Source organism: Emys orbicularis, chromosome 1, assembly GCF_028017835.1.
Source record: "Emys orbicularis isolate rEmyOrb1 chromosome 1, rEmyOrb1.hap1, whole genome shotgun sequence".
Lineage (NCBI taxonomy): Eukaryota > Metazoa > Chordata > Testudines > Emydidae > Emys > Emys orbicularis.
Genome location: NC_088683.1, coordinates 242,064,569 through 242,088,008, shown reverse-complemented (window position 1 = coordinate 242,088,008; position 23,440 = coordinate 242,064,569). Strand labels below are relative to the sequence as shown.

General features: G+C 43.6%; 1 protein-coding gene across 1 annotated transcript in view; it reads right to left on the bottom strand.

The window, feature by feature from the left end:
• Positions 1 to 4,096: 4,096 nt before the first annotated feature.
• Positions 4,097 to 23,440, bottom strand: part of DHRSX (dehydrogenase/reductase X-linked) — a 194,602-nt gene continuing 175,258 nt past the window's right edge. Inside the window, exon 7 of the mRNA XM_065421112.1 lies at positions 4,097 to 4,556. Coding sequence (XP_065277184.1) covers positions 4,359 to 4,556 — 198 coding nt within the window. The 3' untranslated portion in view covers positions 4,097 to 4,358. The remainder of the gene's footprint in view (positions 4,557 to 23,440) is intronic.

Here is a 23,440-nt window from a genome sequence, read left to right as displayed (position 1 = left end):
GCAGCGCTTCAACTGAGGAGTTTCTGCGCACAAAGTGGCTTGGCAGTGTGTACATATCTGCAATTTGAGCACAAAAAGCTGCTTTACTGCACAGAAACTTGCCAGTGTAGACAAGTCCTAAATACTTTAGTCACTGGGTGACAGACAAAGAGAATGACTCTATTCTGGCAATTGGCAGATCAGCTTGTGTCTGTGCCCCCACCTTTCCTGTTTGCAGCTGGGAGTCTGCCAGGTCCATCAGCCTGTGAAATTTGGGGATCCTCTACCGCAGGCCATAGAAAGAGAAGCACAAAGAAACATTCCTATATCGCAGGCAAAGTACCTGCCAATCAAGGACTCTGCCCATCATAGCCCCCTAGGAGCTCTTCTAATCGGAGGAGCCTTCTCCCATCTGAAACAGCAAGTGGAAGCAGGAGCTGTTGATTCCAAGTACAATATAAACCAAACTCTGAAATTATTTGAGACCAACAATCCCAACTGAAGTTCTATTATTTTAAAGCATCTTAAAATAACTTTAAAATGTGATGTGGGGAAAGAATTCCCCTTGACGATAAATATTTTGCAGTCTCCTGGTCATCATGGGGCAAACTCATCTGGCTTCAATGGAGTTACAACAGGGATTCATATGGTCCCTTCTGTTATGTGTAAATTCAGGAAGTACTTCTGCCAACAATGATATTATGTGGGAACAATACTGCAATATAAAATGCTGGCTAGCTAACACCCTCCACTGCATTCTGTGCCTGATCTGTGAATAAAGAGAGGAATTTAGTTCCCAATGTGTCAGTCTGGCACATTTCACAAGCACTACATTCCCTTCCAAAAAAAAATCAGCCAGTGACATAGGGAAAGTGCTACAGTGACTGGATGATAAATTGCCTGCTGCTAACCATTGCAAATAATAAATGAAAACACCCAGGGCTAGATCACACCTCTCACAGCCCAGAGGGAAAATATGATCCTTTTTGGGACCACTGACATTTCTGCCCTCTGCCAGTTTTCTTTTCCCATCCTCCTTTCTCTCAGGAGACTTTTGTGACTCGCCTTTCTTTTTTTCTGTAGTTCTTTTCCTGCAGCAACTCCCAATCCCACAGTGTGACCTTCACTCCCACCCACTTCTCATCCCATCCACTAAAAAATTAGCAATGAAATATTGCTGACATTCAAAGTGTCATCATTTTGCTTTTGAGATATGATTCATGAGGTGGGAGTAGGATGGAGTACACACCACTAAAAGAGTCAGGGTTCAGGCTGGCTGGAGACAACACTCAGTTCACATTGAAAAGGTTTTCTTTGTAACCATGAGGGATAAAAACTTTCTTAAAACAAAACGGACAAACCCCCCCATCCCTTTGAGATTCTGCTGAGTGGATGTATCAGGCAGGCAACATAAATACACCAAAACAACAAGGAGTCTGGTGGCACCTTAAAGACTAACAGATTTATTTGGGCATAAGCTTTCGTGGGTAAAAACCTCACTTCTTCAGATGCATAGAGTGAAAGTTACAGATGCAGGCATTATATACTGACACATGGAGAGCAGGGAGTTACTTTGCAAGTGGAGAACCAGTGTTGACAGGGCCAATTCAATCAGGGTGGATGTAGTCCACTCCCAATAATAGATGAGGAGGTGTCAATTCCAGGAGAGGAAAAGCTGCTTCTGTAATGAGCCAGCCACTCCCAGTCCCTATTCAAGCCCAGATTAATGGTGTTAAATTTGCAAATGAATTTTAGTTCTGCTGTTTCTCTTTGAAGTCTGTTTCTGAAGTTTTTTTGTTCAATGATAGTGACTTTTAAATCTGTAATAGAATGACCAGGGAGATTGAAGTGTTCACTTACTGGCTTTTGTATGTTACCATTCCTGATGTCCGATTTGTGTCCATTTATTCTTTTGCGGAGGGACTGTCCGGTTTGGCCAATGTACATGGCAGAGGGGCATTGCTGGCACATGATGGCATATATAACATTAGTAGATGTGCAGGTGAATGAACCCTTGATGGTGTGGCTGATGTGGTTGGGTCCTCTGATGGTGTCACCAGAGTAGATATGGGGACAGAGTAGGCAACGAGGTTTGCTACAGGGATTGGTTCCTGGGTTGGTGTTTCTGTGGTGTGGTGTGTAGTTGCTGGTGAGTATTTGCTTCAGGTTGGGGGGTTGTTTGTAAGCGAGGACTGGCCTGCCTCCCAAGGTCTGTGAGAGTGAGGGATCATTTTCCAGGATAGGTTGTAGATCGTGGATAATGTGCTGGAGAGGTTTTAGCTGGGGGCTGTATGTGATGGCCAGTGGTGTTCTGTTATTGTCCTTGTTGGGCCTGTCCTGTAGTAGGTGATTTCTGGGTACCCGTCTTGCTCTGTCAATCTGTTTCCTCACTTCCCCAGGTGGGTATTGTAGTTTTAAGAATGCTTGATAAAGATCTTGTAGGTGTTTGTCTCTGTCTGAGGGGTTGGAACAAATTCGGTTGTATCTTAGGGCTTGGCTGTAGACAATGGATCGTGTGATGTGTCTTGGATGGAAGCTGGAGGCATGTAGGTACGTATAGCGGTCAGTAGGTTTCCGGTATAGGGTGGTGTTTATGTGACCATCACTTATTTGCACTGTAGTGTCCAGGAAGTGGATCTCTTGTGTGGACTGGTCCAGGCTGAGGTTGATGGTGGGGTGGAAATTGTTGAAGTCCAGGTGGAATTCTTCAAGGGCCTCCTTTCCGTGGGTCCATATGATGAAGATGTCATCAATGTAGTGCAAGTAGAGGAGGGGCACTAGGGGACGAGAGCTGAGAAAGCATTGTTCTAAGTCAGCCATAAAAATGTTGGCATACTGTGGGGCCATGCGGGTAACCCATAGCAGTGCCACTGACTTGAAGGTATAAGTTGTCCCCAAATCTGAAGTGGTTGTGGGTGAGGACAAAGTCACAAAGCTCAGCCACCAGGCGTGCTGTGGCCTCATCAGGGATACTGTTCTTGACAGCTTGTAGTCCATCCTCATGTGGAATATTGGTGTAAAGTGCGTCTACATCCATGGTGGCCAGGATGGTGTTTTCAGGAAGAATGCATTGGTGTCTTACTCCACTTGCGAAGTAACTCCCTGCTCTCCATGTGTCAGTATATAATGCCTGCATCTGTAACTTTCACTCTATGCATCTGAAGAAGTGAGGTTTTTACCCACGAAAGCTTATGCCCAAATAAATCTGTTAGTCTTTAAGGTGCCACCAGACTCCTTGTTGTTTTTGTAGATACAGACTAACACGGCTACCCCCTGATACTTGATAAATACACCAGGCATTTACCAACCTCTTGTTAACCAAAAATCACTTACCCTGAAGTTGACTGTTCCACTAAATACTCAGTCATTGGGTGAGAGACAGAGAGAATGACTCTATAGTTCAGTGGTTAGTCCACCCACCTAGGAGGTGGGAAACCCTGGGTTCAGTCCCCCTGCTTTAATCAATCACCTATCATTATTTATCCACAGTGGAACAGCTTCAACAGTGGAGATTGAGGGCATCCCACATCCGAATATCCCATAGCCCCATGTTTAGAGCACCACTGAGAGGTGGAAGACCCCTGTTCAAATTCTTTCTCCCCTTCAGGCAGAGAGGGGGGAATTGAACCAGGGGCTCCCACATCCCAGGCAAGTGTTCTAACCATAGGGCTAAAAGTTAGAAGATGGGCACCACTGGGTGGTACCACCACCCATCAGATCACCTATCTTCCCTGGATTTGCAGATTACTCTGGGGCTTGGGTGGGCAGTAGTCCTCTGGATACCTAGAGAGATGCAGCAGTGGACATGCTTAGACGCAGAAACATAGGTGAGTGGGACTTTTACCCTGAAAACTTAGACACTCCACTGCTGGTTTAGGCACCTACTGGGTTCAGGAGAAGTTTTGTGGATTGCTGTGGAGCCTAAAGCTGTCACTTATTATAAAGTGTTGACAGGATTTAAGAAGTTTAAGGAAAGAAACCCTAAATTTTCAGAACTGATAAAAAGTGGATTGAGTTATATTTGCAAGATTTGCAGAGCTGATTTTCAGACATAACAGTCCCACAAGGGACAGTCTCCTCTTGTTACATAAAAACGGAAAAACACAATTCTGCACAAGGTTAACGATTTTTTTAATCACAGACCAAAACATCATGATTACAAAACTGATGGTTAAATTTAAAACCACCCTATACACATTTCTGTGGGAATATTTCCCCTTGACTCCCTAGCAGAGTATGGGTTCAAGTGAAAAGCAGCACTGTTCACATTTGCCTTTGGAATTGAACAGTGAATTCCAGGATGATGGTTCATGCTGCAAGGAGTCAGGTAAGGATGCTTGTTGGACACATTTCATTCACCCAGTTGGAAGTGGCTACTTTTAGAGATCTCTGCTACCTACATCAGAAATCCTAGTCATCTTGCAGCTTTCAGTCCAGAGCCTTCGCTGCAGCTCTTCATCATACGATACATCAGTAGATTTTGTCCTTTGCTCATTGTAAAGATAGATGCCACCAACTCCTTCCAGCTCTGGTGAGACAGCTGCATAGATGGACGTAGAGGCTCCTTCCTCTGGAGTCTGCAGCCAGTAGAAAGCAAAGCTAAATGAAACAGGTGCATATACATAAAGAACTTGGTTCATCACTATACACTACCAATATCAAAGTGCTTCCCTTGTCCTGTAGCCAGCTTTGTGGTTTTATTCACACACTGATGAGGAAGGGGAGGAAAAAGGCCATGTATCCAGCCAGCCCAGTATAGCATTTTACTAACATTCTATTTAGAGACAGCTTCAAGCCACAAAACTCTCACATGCACATGGAAAACTCTGAGATATTCAGAGCCAGGATTTTGGTCCAGGCCCATCCTTTCCAGCAATACACCAATACGAAGTTTTTTTGTCAGGGAGGTAGTTAATTCATTTCTAAAAGCAAACAAAAATATTAAAATCGCTTGTGTAATTATTCGTTTTATAAGGACAGGTTCTTTAATCTGCTCTAAGCAGATGAAGGTGTAGGCTGTGTCTATAAAGCACACTTTTTAATAATGTGGCATGAGCAAAAGACCATGACAACTATGACAGCAAATGAAAATTCTGGTGTTTAATCCAAACAGGAAAGGTAAACCAGAATATTATATTTTGCATAGAACATAATTATCAGAGTTCGCTGCTGTCAGAAAATAAAATGGTAGAAGTTTTGTAACATTTAGCATGAAATGAATGTTTAAATCAAATTAATATCTTATTTCATGAAACACCTTTCATCCTTAGGGAACCCAAAACACTTTCCAGACTGCCTACAAAGGGATCACACACATTCACCATTGAAATGATGCCAGTTTTTGATGTTTTTAAACATGCACTGAAGTACAGATTTATTTTGAATGTTTGCATTTATTAGTGATACAGATTATGATCAAGGCCTCATACATAATCATTTTAATCTTCACAATTTTGCTTCTGTAAGTAATTAACAGTACAGTGGTTATTCACAGTATTGCCTAAAGCTGATTGGATAGCATTTCTCAAAAACTTTTTTTGACAAATGTGATAGTATTTTTAGGGCTGTCAAGCGATTAAAAAAATAATCATGATTAATTGCACTCAAACAACAATAGAATACCATTTATTTTAAATATTTTTGGATGTTTACTACATTTTCAAATACATTAATTTAAATTACAACACAGAATAAAATGTACAGTGCTCACTTTATATTTATTTTTGATTACAAATATTTGCACTATAAAAAACAAAACAAAAATATTTTTCAATTCACCTCTTACAAGTACTGTAGTGCAATCACTATCATGAAGTTGAACTTACAAATGTAGAATTATGTACAAAAAAACTGCATTCAAAAATAAAACAATGTAAAACTTTAGAGCCTACAAGTCCACTCAGTCCTACTTCTTGGTCAGCCAATCACTCAGACAAACAACGTTGGTTACAATTTGCAGGAGATAATACTGCCCACTTCTTATTTACAATGTCACCTGAAAGTGAGAACAGGCGTTCACATGGCACTGTTGTAGTTGGCGTTGCAAGATATTGACGTGCCAGATGCACTAAAGATTTATATGTCCCTTCATGCTTCAACCACCATTCTAGAGGACATGCTTCCATGCTGATGATGGGTTCTGCTCGATAACAATCCAAAGCAGTGTGGACTGACGTATGTTCATTTTCATCATCTGAGTCAGATGCCACCAGCAGAAGGTTGATTTTCTTTTTTGGTGGTTTGGGTTCTGTAGTTTCCGCATCAGAGTGTTGCTCTTTTAAGACTTCTAAAAGCATGCTCCATACCTTGTCCCTCTCAGATTTTGGACGGCACTTCAGATTCTTAAACCTTGGGTTGAGTGCTATAGCTATTTTTAGAAATCTCACATCGGTACCTTCTTTGCGTTTTGTCAAATCTGCTGTGAAAGTGTTCTTAAAATGAACATGTGCTGGGTCATCATCCAAGACTATTATAACATGAAATATATGGCAGAATGCGGGTAAAATAGAGCAGGAGACATACAATCCCCACCCCCCCCACCCAAGGAGTACAGTTACAAATTTAATTGACACATTATTTTTTTAACAAGCATCATCAGCATAGAAGCATGTCCTCTGGAATGGTGACCGAAGCATGAAGGGGCATATGAATGTTCAGCATATCTGGCATGTAAATACCTTGCAATGCTGGCTACAAAAGTGCCATGTGAATGCCTGTTCTCACTTTCAGGTGACATTGTAAATAAGAAGCAGGCAGCAGTATCTTCCATCAATGTAAACAAACTTGTTTGTCTTAGTGATTGGCAGAATAAGAAGTAGGACTGAGTGGACTTGTAGGCTCTAAAGTTTTACACTGTTTTGTTTTTGAGTTCAGTTATGTAACCAAAAAAAAAATCTGCATTTGTAAGTTACACTCATGATAAAGAGATTGCATTTCAGTACTTGTATGAGGTGAATTGAAAAATACTATTTATTTTGTCATTTTTACAGTACATATATTTGTAATCAAAAATAATAATATAAAGTGAGCACTGGGCACTCTGTATTCTGTGTTGTAATTGAAATCAATATTGAAAATGTACAAAAACATCCAAAATATTTAATAAATTTCAATTGGTATTTTATTCTTATAAGTGCAATTAATCACTATTAATTTTTTTAATCACAATAATTTTTTTGAGTTAATCACGTGAGTTAACTGCGATTAATTGACAGCCCTAGTATTTTTAAGATCTTATTTAATGACTATTTTAAAGATAAATCAAAATGCTATAGAGCAGGGTGGTTGATTCGTACAAATATATTCACACCTAATTTATTTGATTTTTTGTGATTTTTGTTAATAAATAGACACTTTTAAAACAATATTCATTCAATGGCATTCCCACTGTACCACAAATTCTGCAGTAATGTTATCTACTTGCAGTGGCAATACTCGTAAAGGTTTTAATAGCTACCATTATACTTTTTGATTCATTGGGCATAAATTAGGTGCTGAGTCCCCATTCCCCCAATATATGTGTCAGAGCCATGCTGAATAATGTAGCAAATTGAGATCTACGTGACAGTGTTAGGTGACTGGCAGCTGGCTGGCTATCATACCTGCACAGCTCCCTAATGCAGAGCTGGCAGTAGCAGAAGGGCACCTGTGGACAAAGCACTGTCTTGGGAAGGGGGTGGGGGAAGCCTTAACAGCAGATGGCTGCCATTAGGACTAAAGCTAAGCTTTGCAGAACAAACTGTGTGGCTTAGGAGCTGTGCAGGACCTCTACCCGTGTTCCAGGCACATTCCTCATAATGTGAATAACTGTGAACAGTATACTTTAATTGGAACAAAGCTCAGCAACACAATCATTCACCTACTTGAAGAAGAAATTTAAGTTAATGTTAGAATCTTACATTGTTGAGGATTCTACATATGTGTTACTATGAACATAAGGCCCAATTTCTCCACTTCAAGCCTGATTCAAAACACACTGAAGTCAACAAGAAAACTCCCATTGACTCTCATGGACATTGGATCAGGCCATTAGTATGCAACACTGCACTGATCACAATTAAAATGTCAACAGTTATTATCAATTACCCCACAAAGATTTGGTATTTAAGGCACCACAGTTATTTCCTAGTCCAAAGATAGCATAGTGAAATATTATGCAAAAAGAACAGGAGTACTTGTGGCACCTTAGAGACTAACAAATTTATTAGAGCTCTAATAAATTTGTTAGTCTCTATATGCTCTAATAAATTTGTTAGTCTCTAAGGTGCCACAAGTACTCCTGTTCTTTTTGCGGATACAGACTAATACGGCTGCTACTCTGAAACCTGAAATATTATGATAATCATATGACAAAGATATTACTCAACATGAGTAAAAAAAATCTGGTCCAGGCAAGTAATGGTAAATGTTGATTTTTCAATGAAAACCACTCTACACTGGGAAGGCATTGGCAACAGTAAAACCAAATAAGGCCCTGATACTGCAAAGATTAATGTGCATGCTGAACTTTACGTACTGTGAGTAGTTCCACTGACTTCAAAGATACTACTGACACTGCTTTAAGTTAAGCATGTCCATAATTCTGTGCCAAATAAGGGCTTAACTCTTAGCCAGGACTACCGTATAAAAGAGGCTTGTGTCTCAATTAAATTTTCTAACCTTGGATAACTAACAAATCCTCATCACTAATAGCAACAAATTAAATTTCTTAATAGCAGAAGGATAGCAATTAGTAGTAATCATTAATATTTGATTAATATATTACATCTGTCAGAAGGAAAGCATTGAGTCTTAAGGTATTGTCTGTATTTTAATTATAAAGCTAGTGATACAGTACGCCTATTACTCATGTGATGGGTCATCGGACATTGTGTTACTGAGTTCAACAGCTCTTTGGGACACACAAGTGTAAAGGAAAAATGTCAGTGACTCATAAATCCCAGTGATGATAGTTCATGACTAAAATAATGTGGATTTTTAAAAAATAACCAAAAATAAAATGTTGCACTGGAGTTCTCAATGAAAGGCCTAATCCTGAGAGCTGCTGGCGATGGAGCTACATGTGCGTGTACCCTTGCACTTGTGTAGAGTTCCATTAACTTCAACAGGGCTCTGAACAGACTCAGAGGTCTGCCTGCATGAATCTTTAAAATGTGTTAGCTGATGGTGGTCAACCTTAGACTCTTCACCAGGACTTGTTCTGCAGGGCCTGCTTTGCACCTTTCCCAGTGTAGTTACTATGCTCCTTACGTACATCAAACCCTGAAAAGTTTCAGTCCCAAAAGTGAGCATTTCAGAAAATTATGAGTGATTGAAAACACTCATTTGAAAATTGGAATGGAAACTATTATGTAGCCATAATTACATGTACAGTGGTCACTAAGTAAATAGCTGGGCTCATAACAATGACAACATCTAATGTTAATACAAAATGTCAGATACACAAATAGACAGGACAAGAATCTGTGATACAGCTTTCAAGACCAGAGACTTCATCCTTGACTTAAAAAGCATTATTCTACCCTTCTCTTTCATGCATCCCTCTCTCTCCTTCCATTTTCTCTCTTCTAATCCACTACTCCTCTATTTCTCCCCTTCTCTTTGTTCTGCCTCAATTAGAGACCAAGAAAGATCTGGAGATGTTTCATAGACTATACTATACTGTTCTACATAAAGACTTAGCCAGCACCACCAAATTAATTTCAGACCACTTGAACTGTTAACCCCGAGCAAAGTGAAGACTTTAATAGGTTCATTCAATATTAAAATGGTTTACATTTCACTTTTAAAAAAGAGAGACAATTAGAAACAGAGGAGACAGAGCTGAAAAGTGCTGCCCTTTCAAGGACAATGCTGTGGCGGAGGACAATTTATTCTGGAATCAGAGATATTAATATTAATATATAGTAAAAGATGCAGTACTGGGTTGAACTAATTGTGAATCCGGTTTCAAAGAAAAAAATTGAAGTGTGGAAGGCACAGCAAGAGAGACACATATTTTAACTTGGATAATTGATACCTACTGCCGGCTTTTTCCTGGAAATTCTAGTACTAGAAAATTGAGAAAGCTTCTGAAGCCTTGATATCTATTCTGTCAGACTCTAGGTTTGTCACTTAAAACAGAAACAAAGCTGAACTATTAAATGAGCAAACATTTACTTAGGAGGAATATGGCCACAGTTCTGAAACCTGCTGAAATCAGTAGGAGCTATACAGGTGCTCAGAACCTCTGAAAAATCAAACCATGTTCATTTAAGAGCCTAATTATGGATTGAGGAGGCTAACCTTAAACAGTCATGTTTGAAAATTCTGGCCTTAGAGACAGGTTTTCAGAAGTATTTAGGGACCAAAAAATGTCAAAGGGTACTCAGTGGGAGTTTTGAAAGCGCCTAGGTGCCTAACTCCCATTGATTTAAATGAATTATTAAAAGGATGTATGATACAATGGTGGCAAATATGTTTTCAGCACAGTGCAATGCTGGGTGTGACACCAAAGAACTATGTATATTTATTAGAATATACAGAACTTTTATCTGAGACCAGCAATAGTAACATGTTCTGTGTCTCACACATATGATCTGATGCTGGATCTAGTCTTCTGCACAACAAATTTAGCCATCTATCACCACAGGATTACAATTTGCTGAAGTATGAGCACTCATTTGATCAGACACATATTGAGTGGAAGCCTGTCATCGCCAACAATTTGTGCTACCAATGCGTATGTTTCATATGCTTGCGTGCAGTGCAAAGGGGACTTAAAGATGCCCTAATCATGTAGTTGGGCCCTGAATGATCACAATGGTCCCTTCTGGTCTTGGAATCTATGAATGGCATCAAGCCAGAATAGCCAGTTCTTAGGGTTACCATTCGTCCGGATTCCCCCGGACATGTCCGGCTTTTAGAGTTAAAAATAGCGTTCGGGGGGAATCTGTAAATGTCCGGACTTCCCCCCCCCCATGCAGAGTGCACGCTGCTGACAAGGCAGCCGGACGCATGGTGCCACTCACATGGGGCTCTGACAGCCAGAGAGAGCCCCTCCTCCTCTCCCCTGCAGCTGAGATCACTCCCTCCCTCCCTCCCTGCATGCGCAGATCACCAGCTGGCAGTTCGCACCGGCAATCTGGAGCTCCTCCCCCTGCTCCTCCTCCCCGGCACGCTGGTTTGAGCGGCAGGGTAAGGGGGCCAGGGGGTCGGAGAAGGGGCAGGGAGGTTCTGGAGGGGGCAGTCAAGAGACAGGGAGCGGGGGGGGGGGGTCGGGAGTGCGGGGAGGGGCTTTCTGGGGGTGGGGGTGTGGATAAGGTTTTGGGCAGTCAGAGTACAGGTAGGGTCCTGGGGGGGCAGTTAGGGTGGGGGGGGTCTCAGGAGGGGGCAGTTAGGGGACAAGGAACAGGGAGGCTTAGGTAGGAGGTGGGGTTCTGGAGGGCAGTTAGGAGCAGGGGTCCCAGGATGGGTAGTCAGGGGACAAGGAGCGGGGGGGGGTGTGTTTGGGAGTTCTGTGGGGGGGCTGTCAGGGGGCAGGGGTGGGGAGAGGGATCGGAGCAGTCAGGGGACAGGGAGCAGAGGGGTTTAGATGGGTTGGGAGTTCTGGGGGGGGGGCTGACAGGGGGTGGGAAGTGGTTGGATGGGGCGTGGGAGTCCCGCGGGTCTGTCTGGAGGTGGGGGTGTGGATAAGGGTTGGGACAGTCAGGGGACAGGTAGGGGGTAGGATCCTAGGGGGCCAGTTAGGATGGGGGGAGGGTCTCAGGAGGAGGCAGTCAGGGAACAAGGAGCAGGGAGGCTTAGGTAGGGGGTGGAGTCCTGGGGGGCAGTTAGGGGTAGGGGTCCCAGGAGGGGGCAGTCAGGGGACAAGGAGCAGGGGGAGGGTTGGGAGTTCTGAGGGGGGCGAGAAGTGGGAGGGAGTGGAAGGGGCAGGGGCGGGGCTAGGGCAGGACGGGGGCGGGGCTCCTCCCGTCCTCTTTTTTGCTTGCTGAAATATTGTAACCCTACAGTTCTACTCCACACCCTTCTAACCTCCCAGCGTAGGGATTTAAGTTGGGAGGAAGACTGGAGAATGCTGCACTCTAGAGATCCCTGCCAAAATAACAGCCTCTAGAGTGTTATAAACTGGGATAAGGTAGAGCAGCCCTGAGGCTATTCTAAGTTACACTTGGAGCTAATGTGGCTCCCCAGATGCCCCCAGGATAGCAGGCCTATGTGAAGCATAAATTTATTACTGTTACCTTTATCCTCTCCCATCCCTCTTCCCTCTTATTGTTCATCATGTTTTGATTTAAATTAGATTATAAATTCTTCAGGGAAGGAAAAGTGTATTAATACAACATCTAGTGCAAGGGGGCCTCAATCCTAATTGGAATTTTGGGGTGTTAGAAAAACACAAATAATAAATAATACTAATAAGTCTCATGGTGAATGTGTCTATCTGGACTATGAGACTCCCTTCATAGTGATACCATTAGAAGGTACATGAATTGTTTCTTCTTGGCCTGTTTCCATTAGTTTGCTCCTTCCACAACACTATATAGACTGAGCTATCATGGTTGATGTTTTGCAACCATGTCTGTTCTAGGCGCTAGTCAAACAGGAGCCTAAACCCCTCTCTACGGCAGACTGTATCTTCCCAACTCCATGGGCCTGTCTGGCAGCATCTCAGGCTATATATAACTCATTGGACAGCCGCATTACAGTTACAATTATACATCTGTTCATTGCAAATTTTTCTCATGGGGACACGAGGCCATCCAGTGAGAAGTCCTGGTGAAGATGATTCTCAACATAACAATGTTAACCATTAAGCCAAAGGGTCTATTGCTAAGAAAAGGCCTATTGTTAAGTGAACCAAACCCCTATGAAGTTTTAAGAATAATTTTCAATAATAATATTAAGTGGTGTAACCTTTATGAAGAGGGAAATTTAGTTTAATAAGAATGGAAAGTTTATTTTCTTAATGTTTAATATAATATTCCTTTTTTAACCACAAAACATACTAACCACATGAGGATGTAAGTCTGGATATTGCGATATGTGCTTAGAAATTTGCAACCATGTTCCAGACAAAAGGGGATGTGTGTAACTGTCATGTGTAAAAAAGGAAGTTATGGCTTGTCAACAACCTATCTATAAAAGATTGCAAGTTTGAGTTATTGGTCGGATCAGACAGGACTGGGATCAGACTGGCATCGGCTGCAAGCTTTGGATTGGGTACTGTATACCTATTCTTATTATGTGCTACTCTTAAATAATAAAGGCAACTTTATTAATAAAGACAATCAAGCCTGACTACTCCTATCTCCCTATTTCATTGTTATCATCTCATTCTGAGCCACTAACAATCAAAATGTAATCAATCTATATGTAAAGGTAACACAAATTCCTCCATATTACAATAGTGCCTAGAGGCCCCAGCCACAAGAACTGCATTGTCCTAAGTACTGGACAAAGGTGTAGTTAAAGCCAGTCCTTTCCCAGAACTTACAATCTAAGTATACAAGGGTGGGAGGGGAAACAGAGGCACAGCCAGCAGAGATTTGCTCAGGTCACAGATCGAGGATAGGAGTAGAACCCAGCTCCCCTGAGTCCCAGTCCAGTAACCTAGCCATCAAGTCCAGGCTTGTCCTTCTTCTCTAAGTTTGTAATATAATATGTCATTCATTTATTTATAGCCATTTCTATGGCTTTCATTACCATAGCATGCAAGCACGTAATTATAAGAGAAAAAGTACAGATCTTTTTTAACCCTCTCCTCACTCCTAAATGTAGACTGATCTATCATTAACTAAGAATACTTAATCATAGTTTAGTATTCACACTAGAGACTTGTTATGTTAAAGAGCAATACTGTTATTCCTATTAATCATGCTATGCCTTAATTCTATAGAGAGTTTTCAGCTATCATTGTTATTATCTGAGTCATATAACTGACAACATAAGACAGCTCCTCCCTCAGTAAACACAACAAAGCTACTTGGAGAGAGATCCTCTTTGATTTCTAATGCTAGAACATCTGCTTCATCTAATGACTTACATTCCCTTCCCTTTGTTGGGAAACCAATTTAAATATGAAGCAAAGAGTGAATGGATCAAAATTAAAAGAGGAATCAAACAACAAACCCCTCCTGAAAGCTTTTAATTTATAATTCTGCCATGCATTGTCTCATGCCAATTTATAGTTTATTCCCATTTCAGTGAATTCTTTCAAAGAATGCCAGGTTCTGGGCAACCATAATGATACACCACTGCAAATCAGTAGTGTTTAACTTACATTGATTGCTATACTATTACCAAGCCAAGATGTTATGAAGACAAGCAACATCCTAACTAATAAAGATGTTTCCTAGTGGATTTGGAATTTATTTTCTTCTTAACTAAATGCACACCTATGTAATGTAGAATGACTTTTCACATCACACACAATGATGTAAAATACTTTTCACAAAGCAAACACTGTATCTGACCTATCTTTAGCGAAGACACCACTACACCAATGGGAGAGCTTCACCCGGAGGTGTAGTTAATCCACCTCCCTGAGAGGCAGTAGCTATGTCGATGGGGGAAGTTCTGTTAACATAGCACTGTCTTCACAGGGGGATTAGGTCTGTATAACTATATCGCTCAGGGATGTGGATTTTTCATATCCCTGAGTGACTTAGGCCTGGTCTACACTATGAGTTTAGGTCGACTTTAGCCGCGTTAAATCGAATTAAGCCTGGACACGTTCACACGACGAAGCCCTTTCTTTCGACTTAAAGGGCCCTTTAAACCGGTTTCTTTACTCCACCTCCGACGAGGGGATTAGCGATAAAATCGGCCTTAGGGGGTCGGAATTGGGGTAGTGTGGACGGAATTCGACGTTATTGGCCTCCGGGAGCTATCCCACACAGCTTCATTGTGACCGCTCTGGACAGCACTCTCAACTCAGATGCACTGGCCAGGTAGACAGGAAAAGCCCCGCGAACATTTGAATTTCATTTCCTGTTTGCTCAGCGTGGAGAGCACAGGTGACCACGCAGAGCTCATCAGCACAGGTAACCGTGATGGAGTCCCAGGATCACAAAAGAGCTCCAGCATGGACAGAACGGGAGGTACGGGATCTGCTCACCATATGGGGAGATGAATCAGTGCAGGCCGAACTCCGAAGCAGTAAACGAAATGGCAAAATATTAGAAAAGGTCTCCAAGGCCATGAAGGAAAGAGGCCATAACAGGGACGCACATCAGTGCCGCGTGAAAATTAAGGAGCTACGGCAAGCCTACCACAAAGCCAGAGAAGCAAACGGAAGGTCCGGGGCTGAGCCGCAAACATGCCGCTTCTACGCGGAGCTGCATGCCATTCTAGGGGGTGCAGCCACCACGACCCCAACCATGTGCTATGACTCCCTCACTGGAGAAACACACAGGGAAGAGGGTTCGGAAGAGGAGGATGGAGGAAATGTAGATAGCTCACAGCCGCAAGGAAGCGGAGAAACCGGTTTCCCCAAAAGCCAGGATATGTTTGTCACCCTGGACCTGGAACCAGTAACCCCCGAACTCACCGAAGACCCCGAGGGCACACAGGGGACCTCTGGTGAGTGTACCTTTATAAATATTACACATGGTTTAAAAGCAAGCATGTTTAATGATTAATGATTAATTTGCCCTGGCAATCGCGGCCAGTACAGCTACTTGAAAAGTCTGTTAACGTGTATGGGGATGGAGCGGAAATCCTCCAGGGACATCTCCAGAAAGCTCTCCTTCATGTACTCCCAAAGCCTTTGCAAAAGGTTTCTGGGGAGGGCTGCCTTATCCAGTCCGCCATGGTAGGACACTTTACCACGCCAGGCCAGTAGCACGTAGTCTGGAATCATTGCATAACAAAGCATGGCAGCGTATGGTCCCGGTGTTTGCTGGCATGCAGACAACATCCATTCCTGATCGCTCTTTGTTATCCTCAGGAGAGTGATATCATTCATGTTCACCTGGTTGAAATGGGGCAATTTTATTAAGGGGACATTCAGAGGTGCCCGTTCCTGCTCTGCTGAACAGAAATATTCCCCGCTGTTAGCCACGCGGTGGGGGGAGGGGTGAAGTGATCATCCCAGAGAATTGGGTGTGGGAGAGGGGAATTAGTTGGGTTTGTGCTGCATGTTAACCCTGAAACCGCAGCCCCTCCTTTTACATTGCAAACCCATTTTAAATGGCCAACCCAACGGGTGCTTGGTATGGGAAATGAGAGCACTACTGTTTGAAACCATTCCCACATGTTAAGAAGGTTAAAAAAGCCAAAAGACTGTGTCTTACCATGGCTGCCTGCAAGCTGAAATCTGTGGCCTGGCACTGCGTGAGTGATCTCTCACACCAAACCGGCAGGCCCTCAATATAAGAGGAAAAATGCGACCTTGTAACGAAAGCACATGTGCTGTGTAATGTGAACAGCAAAATTTAACGTGAAAGAGTGTACCCATTGTTCTCTAAAATGTGTCTTTTTTAACCACCTCTCCCTTCTCCTCCACCAGCTGCAAATGTTTCTCCTTCACAGAGGCTAGTGAAGATTAGAAAGAGAAAGCGAAGGACACGTGATGACATGTTTACAGAACTACAGATGTCCTCCCACGCTGACAGAGCACAGCAGAATGCGTGGAGGCAGTCAATGACTGATTATAGAAAAGCCCAATACGAACGAGAGGAGAGGTGGCGTGCTGAATCGCGGGATGAACAGAGCAAGTTGCGGGCTGAAGATGATAGGTGGCGTCAGCTTGCAGACAGAAGGCAAGAGTCAATGCTCCGGCTGCTGGAGCATCAAACTGATATGCTCCAGTGTATGGTTGAGCTGCAGGAAAGGCAGCAGGAGCAGAGACCGCCGCTACAACCCCTGTGTAACCAACAGCCCTCCTCCCCAAGTTCCATAGCCTCCTCACCCAGACGCCCAAGAACACGGTGGGGGGGCCTCCGGCCACCCAGTCACTCCACCCCAGATGATTGCCCTAGCATCAGAAGGCTGGCCTTCAATAAGAGTTAAAGTTTTAAACTGCAGTGTGTCCTTTTCCTTCCCTCCTCCCCCACCCATCCCGGGCTACCTTGGCAATTATCCCCCTAGTTGTGTGATGAATTAATAAAGAATGCATGAATGTGAAGTAACAATGACTTTATTGCCTCTGCAAGTGGTGCTCGAAGGGGGGAGGGTAGGGGAGGGTGGGGTGGTTGGTTTACAGGGAAGTAGAGTTAACCGGGTGGGGGGGGAGGGGTGGAGGGTTCATCAAGGAGAAACAAACAGAAGTTTCACACCGTAGCCTGGCCAGTCATAAAACTCATTTTCAAAGCTTCTCTGATGCGCACCGCGCCATGCTGTGCTCCTCTAACCGCCCTGGTGTCTGGCTGCGCGTAATCAGCGGCCAGGCGATTTGCCTCAACCTCCCACCCCACCATAAATGTCTCCCCCTTACTCTCACAGATATTGTGGAGCGCACAGCAAGCAGCAATAACAATGGGGATATTCTTTTCGCTAAGGTCTGAGCGAGTCAGTAAGCTGCGCCAGCGCGCTTTTAAACGCCCAAATGCACATTCCACCACCATTCGGCACTTGCTCAGCCTGTAGTTGAACAGGTCCTGACTCCTGTCCAGGCTGCCTGTGTACGGCTTCATGAGCCATGGCATTAAGGGGCAGGCTGGGTCCCCAAGGATCACGATAGGCATTTCAACATCCCCAACAGTTATTTTCTGGTCCGGGAAGAAAGTCCCTTCCTCCAGCTTTCGAAACAGAGCAGAGTGCCTGAAGACGCGAGCATCATGTACCCTTCCCGGCCAGCCCACGTTGATGTTGGTGAAACGTCCCTTGTGATCCACCAGGGCTTGCAGCAGCATTGAAAAGTACCCCTTGCGGTTTATGTACTCGGTGGCTTAGTGCTCCGGTGACAAGATAGGGATATGGGTTCCGTGTATGGCCCCACCACAGTTTGGGAATCCCATTGCAGCAAAGCCATCCACTATGGCCTGCACGTTTCCCAGAGTCACTACCCTTGATATCACCAGGTCTCTCATTGCCCTGGCAACTTGGATCACAGCAGCCCCCACAGTAGATTTGCCCACTCCAAATTGATTCCCGACTGACCGGTAGCTGTCTGGCGTTGCAAGCTTCCACAGGGCTATCGCCACTCGCTTCTCAACTGTGAGGGCTGCTCTCATCCTGGTATTCTGGCGCTTCAGGGCAGGGGAAAGCAAGTCACAAAGTTCCATGAAAGTGCCCTTACGCATGCGAAAGTTTCGCAGCCACTGGGAATCGTCCCACACCTGCAGCACGATGCGGTCCCACCAGTCTGTGCTTGTTTCCCGGGCCCAGAATCGGCGTTCCATGGCATGAACCTGCCCCAGGAACACCATGATTTCCACATTGCTGGGGCCTGTGCCTTGTGAGAGGTCTATGTCCATGTCCATTTCCTCATCACTCTCGTGGCCGCGCTGCAATCGCCTCCTCGGCTGGTCCTGGTTTTGCTTTGGCATGTCCTGGCTCTGCATATACTCCAGGACAATGCACGTGGTGTTCATAGTGCTCATAATTGCCGCGGTGATCTGAGCGGGCTCCATGATCCCAGTGCTAGCTATTGCGTCTGGTCTGAAAAAAGGCGCGAAACTAGTATCTGACGGACCAGGGGAAGGAGGGGCGAGTGACAACATGGCATACAGGTACAGGGAATTAAAATCAACAAAGGTGGCTGTGCATCAGGGAGAAACACAAACAACTGTCACACAGAATGGCCCCCCCCAAAGATTGAACTCAAAAGCCTGGGTTTAGCAGGCCGTTGATTTGACGGAGGGAGGGGGGAAGCAAATAAATACAGAACAAATCTATTTTTTACATCTTAAGACGACGGTGCAGCATGACTGATAGCCCTCGGCATCTTCTGGGTGCTTGGCAGCAAATACTGGGCGCTTGGCAGTAGCCTTCAGGCCTATTGCACGATCTGCTGCTCAGGGAAGACTCTGCTAATGTGCGATGATCCAACAAGGCGCTTGGCAGAAAATGGCATACTACGACTGATAGCCATCATCATCATTGTGAAGGCAGCAGAATATGACTGGGGGGATGGGGGACTGGGGGACATACGGAGTTCCAGCCACTGCTGGACTGAACATGTCTGCCCAGGTGCCCATGATCGACAGCCACTGCTGTACGACGAGGACGGTTACCAGTCGTAATAAACCATCTACTGCCAAAAGGCAAAAGGCAAGGGCTGGTGCAATGCAGCCCTACGGCTGCCAGCCCCACGGCTGCCAGCACCCAGATCGCCAATGAAGGCTACCAGTCATGCTGCACCGTCTACCGCCAAAAGGCAGTTAGCTGCTGCTGCTGTGTAGCAATGCAGTCCCACGTCTGCCGGCACCCAGATGACATATGGTGACGGTGAGCTGAGCTGAGCGGGCTCCATGCTTGCCGTGGTATGTTGTCTGCACAGGTAACCCAGGTAAAAAGGCGCGAATCTATTGTCTGCCGTTGCTGTGACGGAGGGGGAGGGGCCTGACGATATGTAGCCAGAACTCCCCGCGACACTGTTTTGCATCATTCGGGCATTGGGATCTCAACCCAGAATTCCAATGGGCGGTGGAGACTGCGGGAACTGTGGGATAGCTACCCATAGTGCAATGCTCCGGAAGTCGACGCTAGCCTCGGTACTGTGGACGCGGTCCTCCGACTAGAGCACTTAGAGCATTTTATGTGGGGACACACACAATCGGCTGTATACAACCGATTTCTATAAAACCGGCTTCTATTAATTCGACCTAATTTCGTAGTGTAGACATACCCATAGTTATACCAATATAGGTCTGTAGTGTAGACCTGGCCTTAGGCAAGTCAGTTGACCTTGCTATCTCAGTTTCCCCATCTATAAAATCAGATAATGATACTTTCTCACATACTTTACAGGGTAGTTGTGAGGATGAATTAGTTAATATCTATAGGATGCTCAGAACATACAAAGCACTCTAATGTTTTGATAGTATTAGTGTAGGAAATCTTTTTGTAAACCGTCACAGGTTGATAAAGCATAAGACAAAAACAGAGTAAAGCAGAGTAATTTATTAAATACGCCAAAGATATAGAGAGCACTAGGTATTTCAAGAGCACTACCATTTCCAAGTAAACACCTAGTGGTGTCAGTACTGGAACTGAGTAAGCCTTCAGTCCTAAATACCCAGAAGGTAAACAGATAAACTAACCTCTGAGGTGCCTGGTAAAGGACCTGATCCTGTAGCCCTAGTCCCACTGGAGTCAGAAAGTCAACTCACTTGGATAAGAAAGAACTGCGCTCAAAGTGTGTGTGTGACTAGTGTTCAGTAAGATAAGCAAGCTATCCCCAAATGATTGCATGGTGCTAAGTACATCTAAGCATTCTGCACTTCTCTAATGGCATTAAAGAGGAAAAACACTGGGCAAGAGGAAATAAATCAGAAGAAAAAAACATTTGTTTAAAAAATTTAGTGTGGACTCTCTAATGGATCCTCCTTCCATTCACTCCTCCTGAGTATAGCAATTGGCATGCAACAACGTTCTGCAAATGGATAAGCAGGGGACACATATAGCTGTACATCTGGTGCCCTAGACCAGTGAGATTTTATATTTGACAGCTAGCCAGCCAGACAGCATATATTTTTTTGGATGGCTCTCCAATAGCTGTTACACAAAAGAGAGAGAGAGAGAGATTAATCTATTGGTACTAATCTTTTCCCTTAGGCTCAGCTCTTGAGTCTCAGCCACTCTTCTCGTTCTCCCTTCTACCGACTCTAAAGAGGCAAGAATTGAGTCTGATAACTGTCTAGGGCAGGGATCGGCAACCTTTAGCACTCGGTCCGTCAGGGAAATCCGCTGGCAGGCCAGGACTGTTTGTTTACCTGCAGTGTCCCCAAGTTCGGCCGATTGCAGCTCCCACTGGCCGCGGTTCGCCATTCCAGGCCAATGGGGGCTGCGGGAAGCGGCACATGCTGAGGGATGTTAAAACAGTAGTATGAAGCCATTAAATTGGCTTGACATGAGGTGTGAATTGTTCACTGAATGTAAATGTTTTCCATGACTTCACTTCCTTGAAGTTTCAGCAATTCTGATGTTTATTTGGAACAACGACGACAACAAAGACAATTAACAGCAGGTCTGTACAAGGAGAAAGTAAATCTGGGTCTAACCTGGGTGACACAGCTTCTAAGGTGGGGAAATAGAGACTTAGATCTCAGGGATGTCTACACTCCAAAGAAAAACCGGAGGCACCAAGTCTCAGAGCCCAGGTCAGTTGACTCAGGCTTGCGGGGCCGGGGCAGTGTAGCAGTGTAGACGTTCAGGCTCAGGTTGGAGCCCAGACTTCAATATCCTCTGCCCTCAGCAGGTTCAGAGCCCACGTTCTAGTCCAAGCGCAAACATCAACATAGCTATTTTTAGCCCTGCAGCCTGATCCCCGTGAACCCGAGTCAATTGACCTGGGCTCGGAAACTCTGGGCTGCAGATTTTTAGTTTGCAGCGTAGACTAACCTTGCATCTTTTGCTAAAGAAGAAGGGTAAGGAGGAAGAAGGACTATATTGCTTGATTTATGAACTTGAGATTCAACTTCAGAATCATGTGATGACTTCTTTAACTGGTCTTTGGGCATATTACTATACTGTAATACTGTAATAGACCTACAAATGAAAAGCACTATATGGCCCCAATCCAGCAAAGCACTAAAGTACATGCATAACTGTAAGCACATGGGGAGTTGCGCTGACTTCAGTGGTACTATTCATGTACTTAAAATTATGTACATTCCCAAGAACTTTACCAAGTCTGAGGCAACAGGAGCTAAATAAGGCACAGCTTGTCAGTCAACTAAAAAAAAAAATCTCTCTCTAGATAGTCATATGGCCCTCGTTGCCATGGCATCTGAGCATCTCTTTCATGGGCATGCCCTGGGAATGTCTTCCCTCTACCTGTGCTCTCACATTTAAGAAAAGTCTGAATTTTTGATCACATACATCACAGCTCTGGCTAACTCCATTAATATGATGCCACTCCAGAAAGGAGGATCCACAGTAGAAGATTTATTACATTGTGCCATGCTTCTCAATCACACCCAGGGTGAAATCCTGGCTCCACTGAAGTCAATGAGAGTTTTGCCATTGACTTAAATGGGGCCAGGATTCCATATTAGAGTATATAAGTGTATAGCAAAGACCTCAAAAATGTTTAACTCGGATCCAAAATACATAGCAGTGATATTATGCTATACATAGCGAAAAATGCATGGTTATCCCAAAGGCCCCATGTAGAGCCGATTGAAAAGCAGAATTTCCATCCCATGGGAAATTCAGGTATTTTGACATTTTTATCCTGAATTAGAACAGAAGGTCAAAATATCAACATTTTCATGGAATGAAAAGTTCTGAAAATTTTCAATTCAGAAACATTTTGTTCTGATTTTCTTGAAGGCAAAGTCAACCCAAAAAATCAAGCTTTTCCAATGAAAAAACTGTATTATGGGAAAATATTTCATTTTAAATTTTTCAACCAGCCTACTTCCCATGTGTAATGCAATTTTGTGGCGACATAATGGCACAATAATGTAACTGTTTTGCAAAGATACCACATAAATAGTTATCTTTGCTCCATAAAATCCATTAAAAAATTCATTCCTCCAACTAGCCACACAATCTTAAAGGTTTCCTCTCCTGTGTAGCTCCTAAAGCCTGGAAGAATGGTAGTCCTTTGTTACGATGCTAATAAATAAAACACATATGTGTTTGTATATTTTCTGCCTGTAGTGCATTTTTAGAATGATTTTAGCAAACTGGGGAACCTTGCTGCATAACGTGCCACATAACATTGGGCCACTGAAAATGATGTACATATTGCAAGTTTCTTCTACCTGAATCATTTTCTCCCCATTTCTATCATTATTGATAGATTTATACATTCATACATTTTAAGGCCTAAAGGATCCATTGATCTAGTCCGATCTTCTGTATAATGCAAGCCATAGAATTTCACCCAGCAATTCCTGCATTAATCCCATAACTGGTTGAGCTACAGCGCATCTTTTAGAAAGACATCCAAAAATGCTTTGAGTGATTGAGAATCCACCACATCCTTTGTTAAGTTGTTCCAGTGGTTAATTACCATCACTATTAAAAATCTGCACCTTATTTTTTTGTCTGAATTTGTCTAACTTCAGCTTTTTATGCCTTTTTCTGCTTGATTACAGAGTTCATTACCACCAGAGATCTTCTGTACATCTAGGTACTTGTAGACTGTGGTCAAGTCACGTCTTAGCCTTCTTTTTGGTAAGCTAAATAGATTGGGCTTCTTAAGCTTCTGACAATAAGCAGGTTTTCAAGTCTTCAAATCATTTGTGTAGCTCTTTTCTGAACCTTCTCCAATTTATTCCCTTTTATGTGTATAACTGGTAGTAACATTTTAAGGGGAACCATTGTTGTTGTTTTTGATTTCTTATCAATTAAAATAAAATAGAAT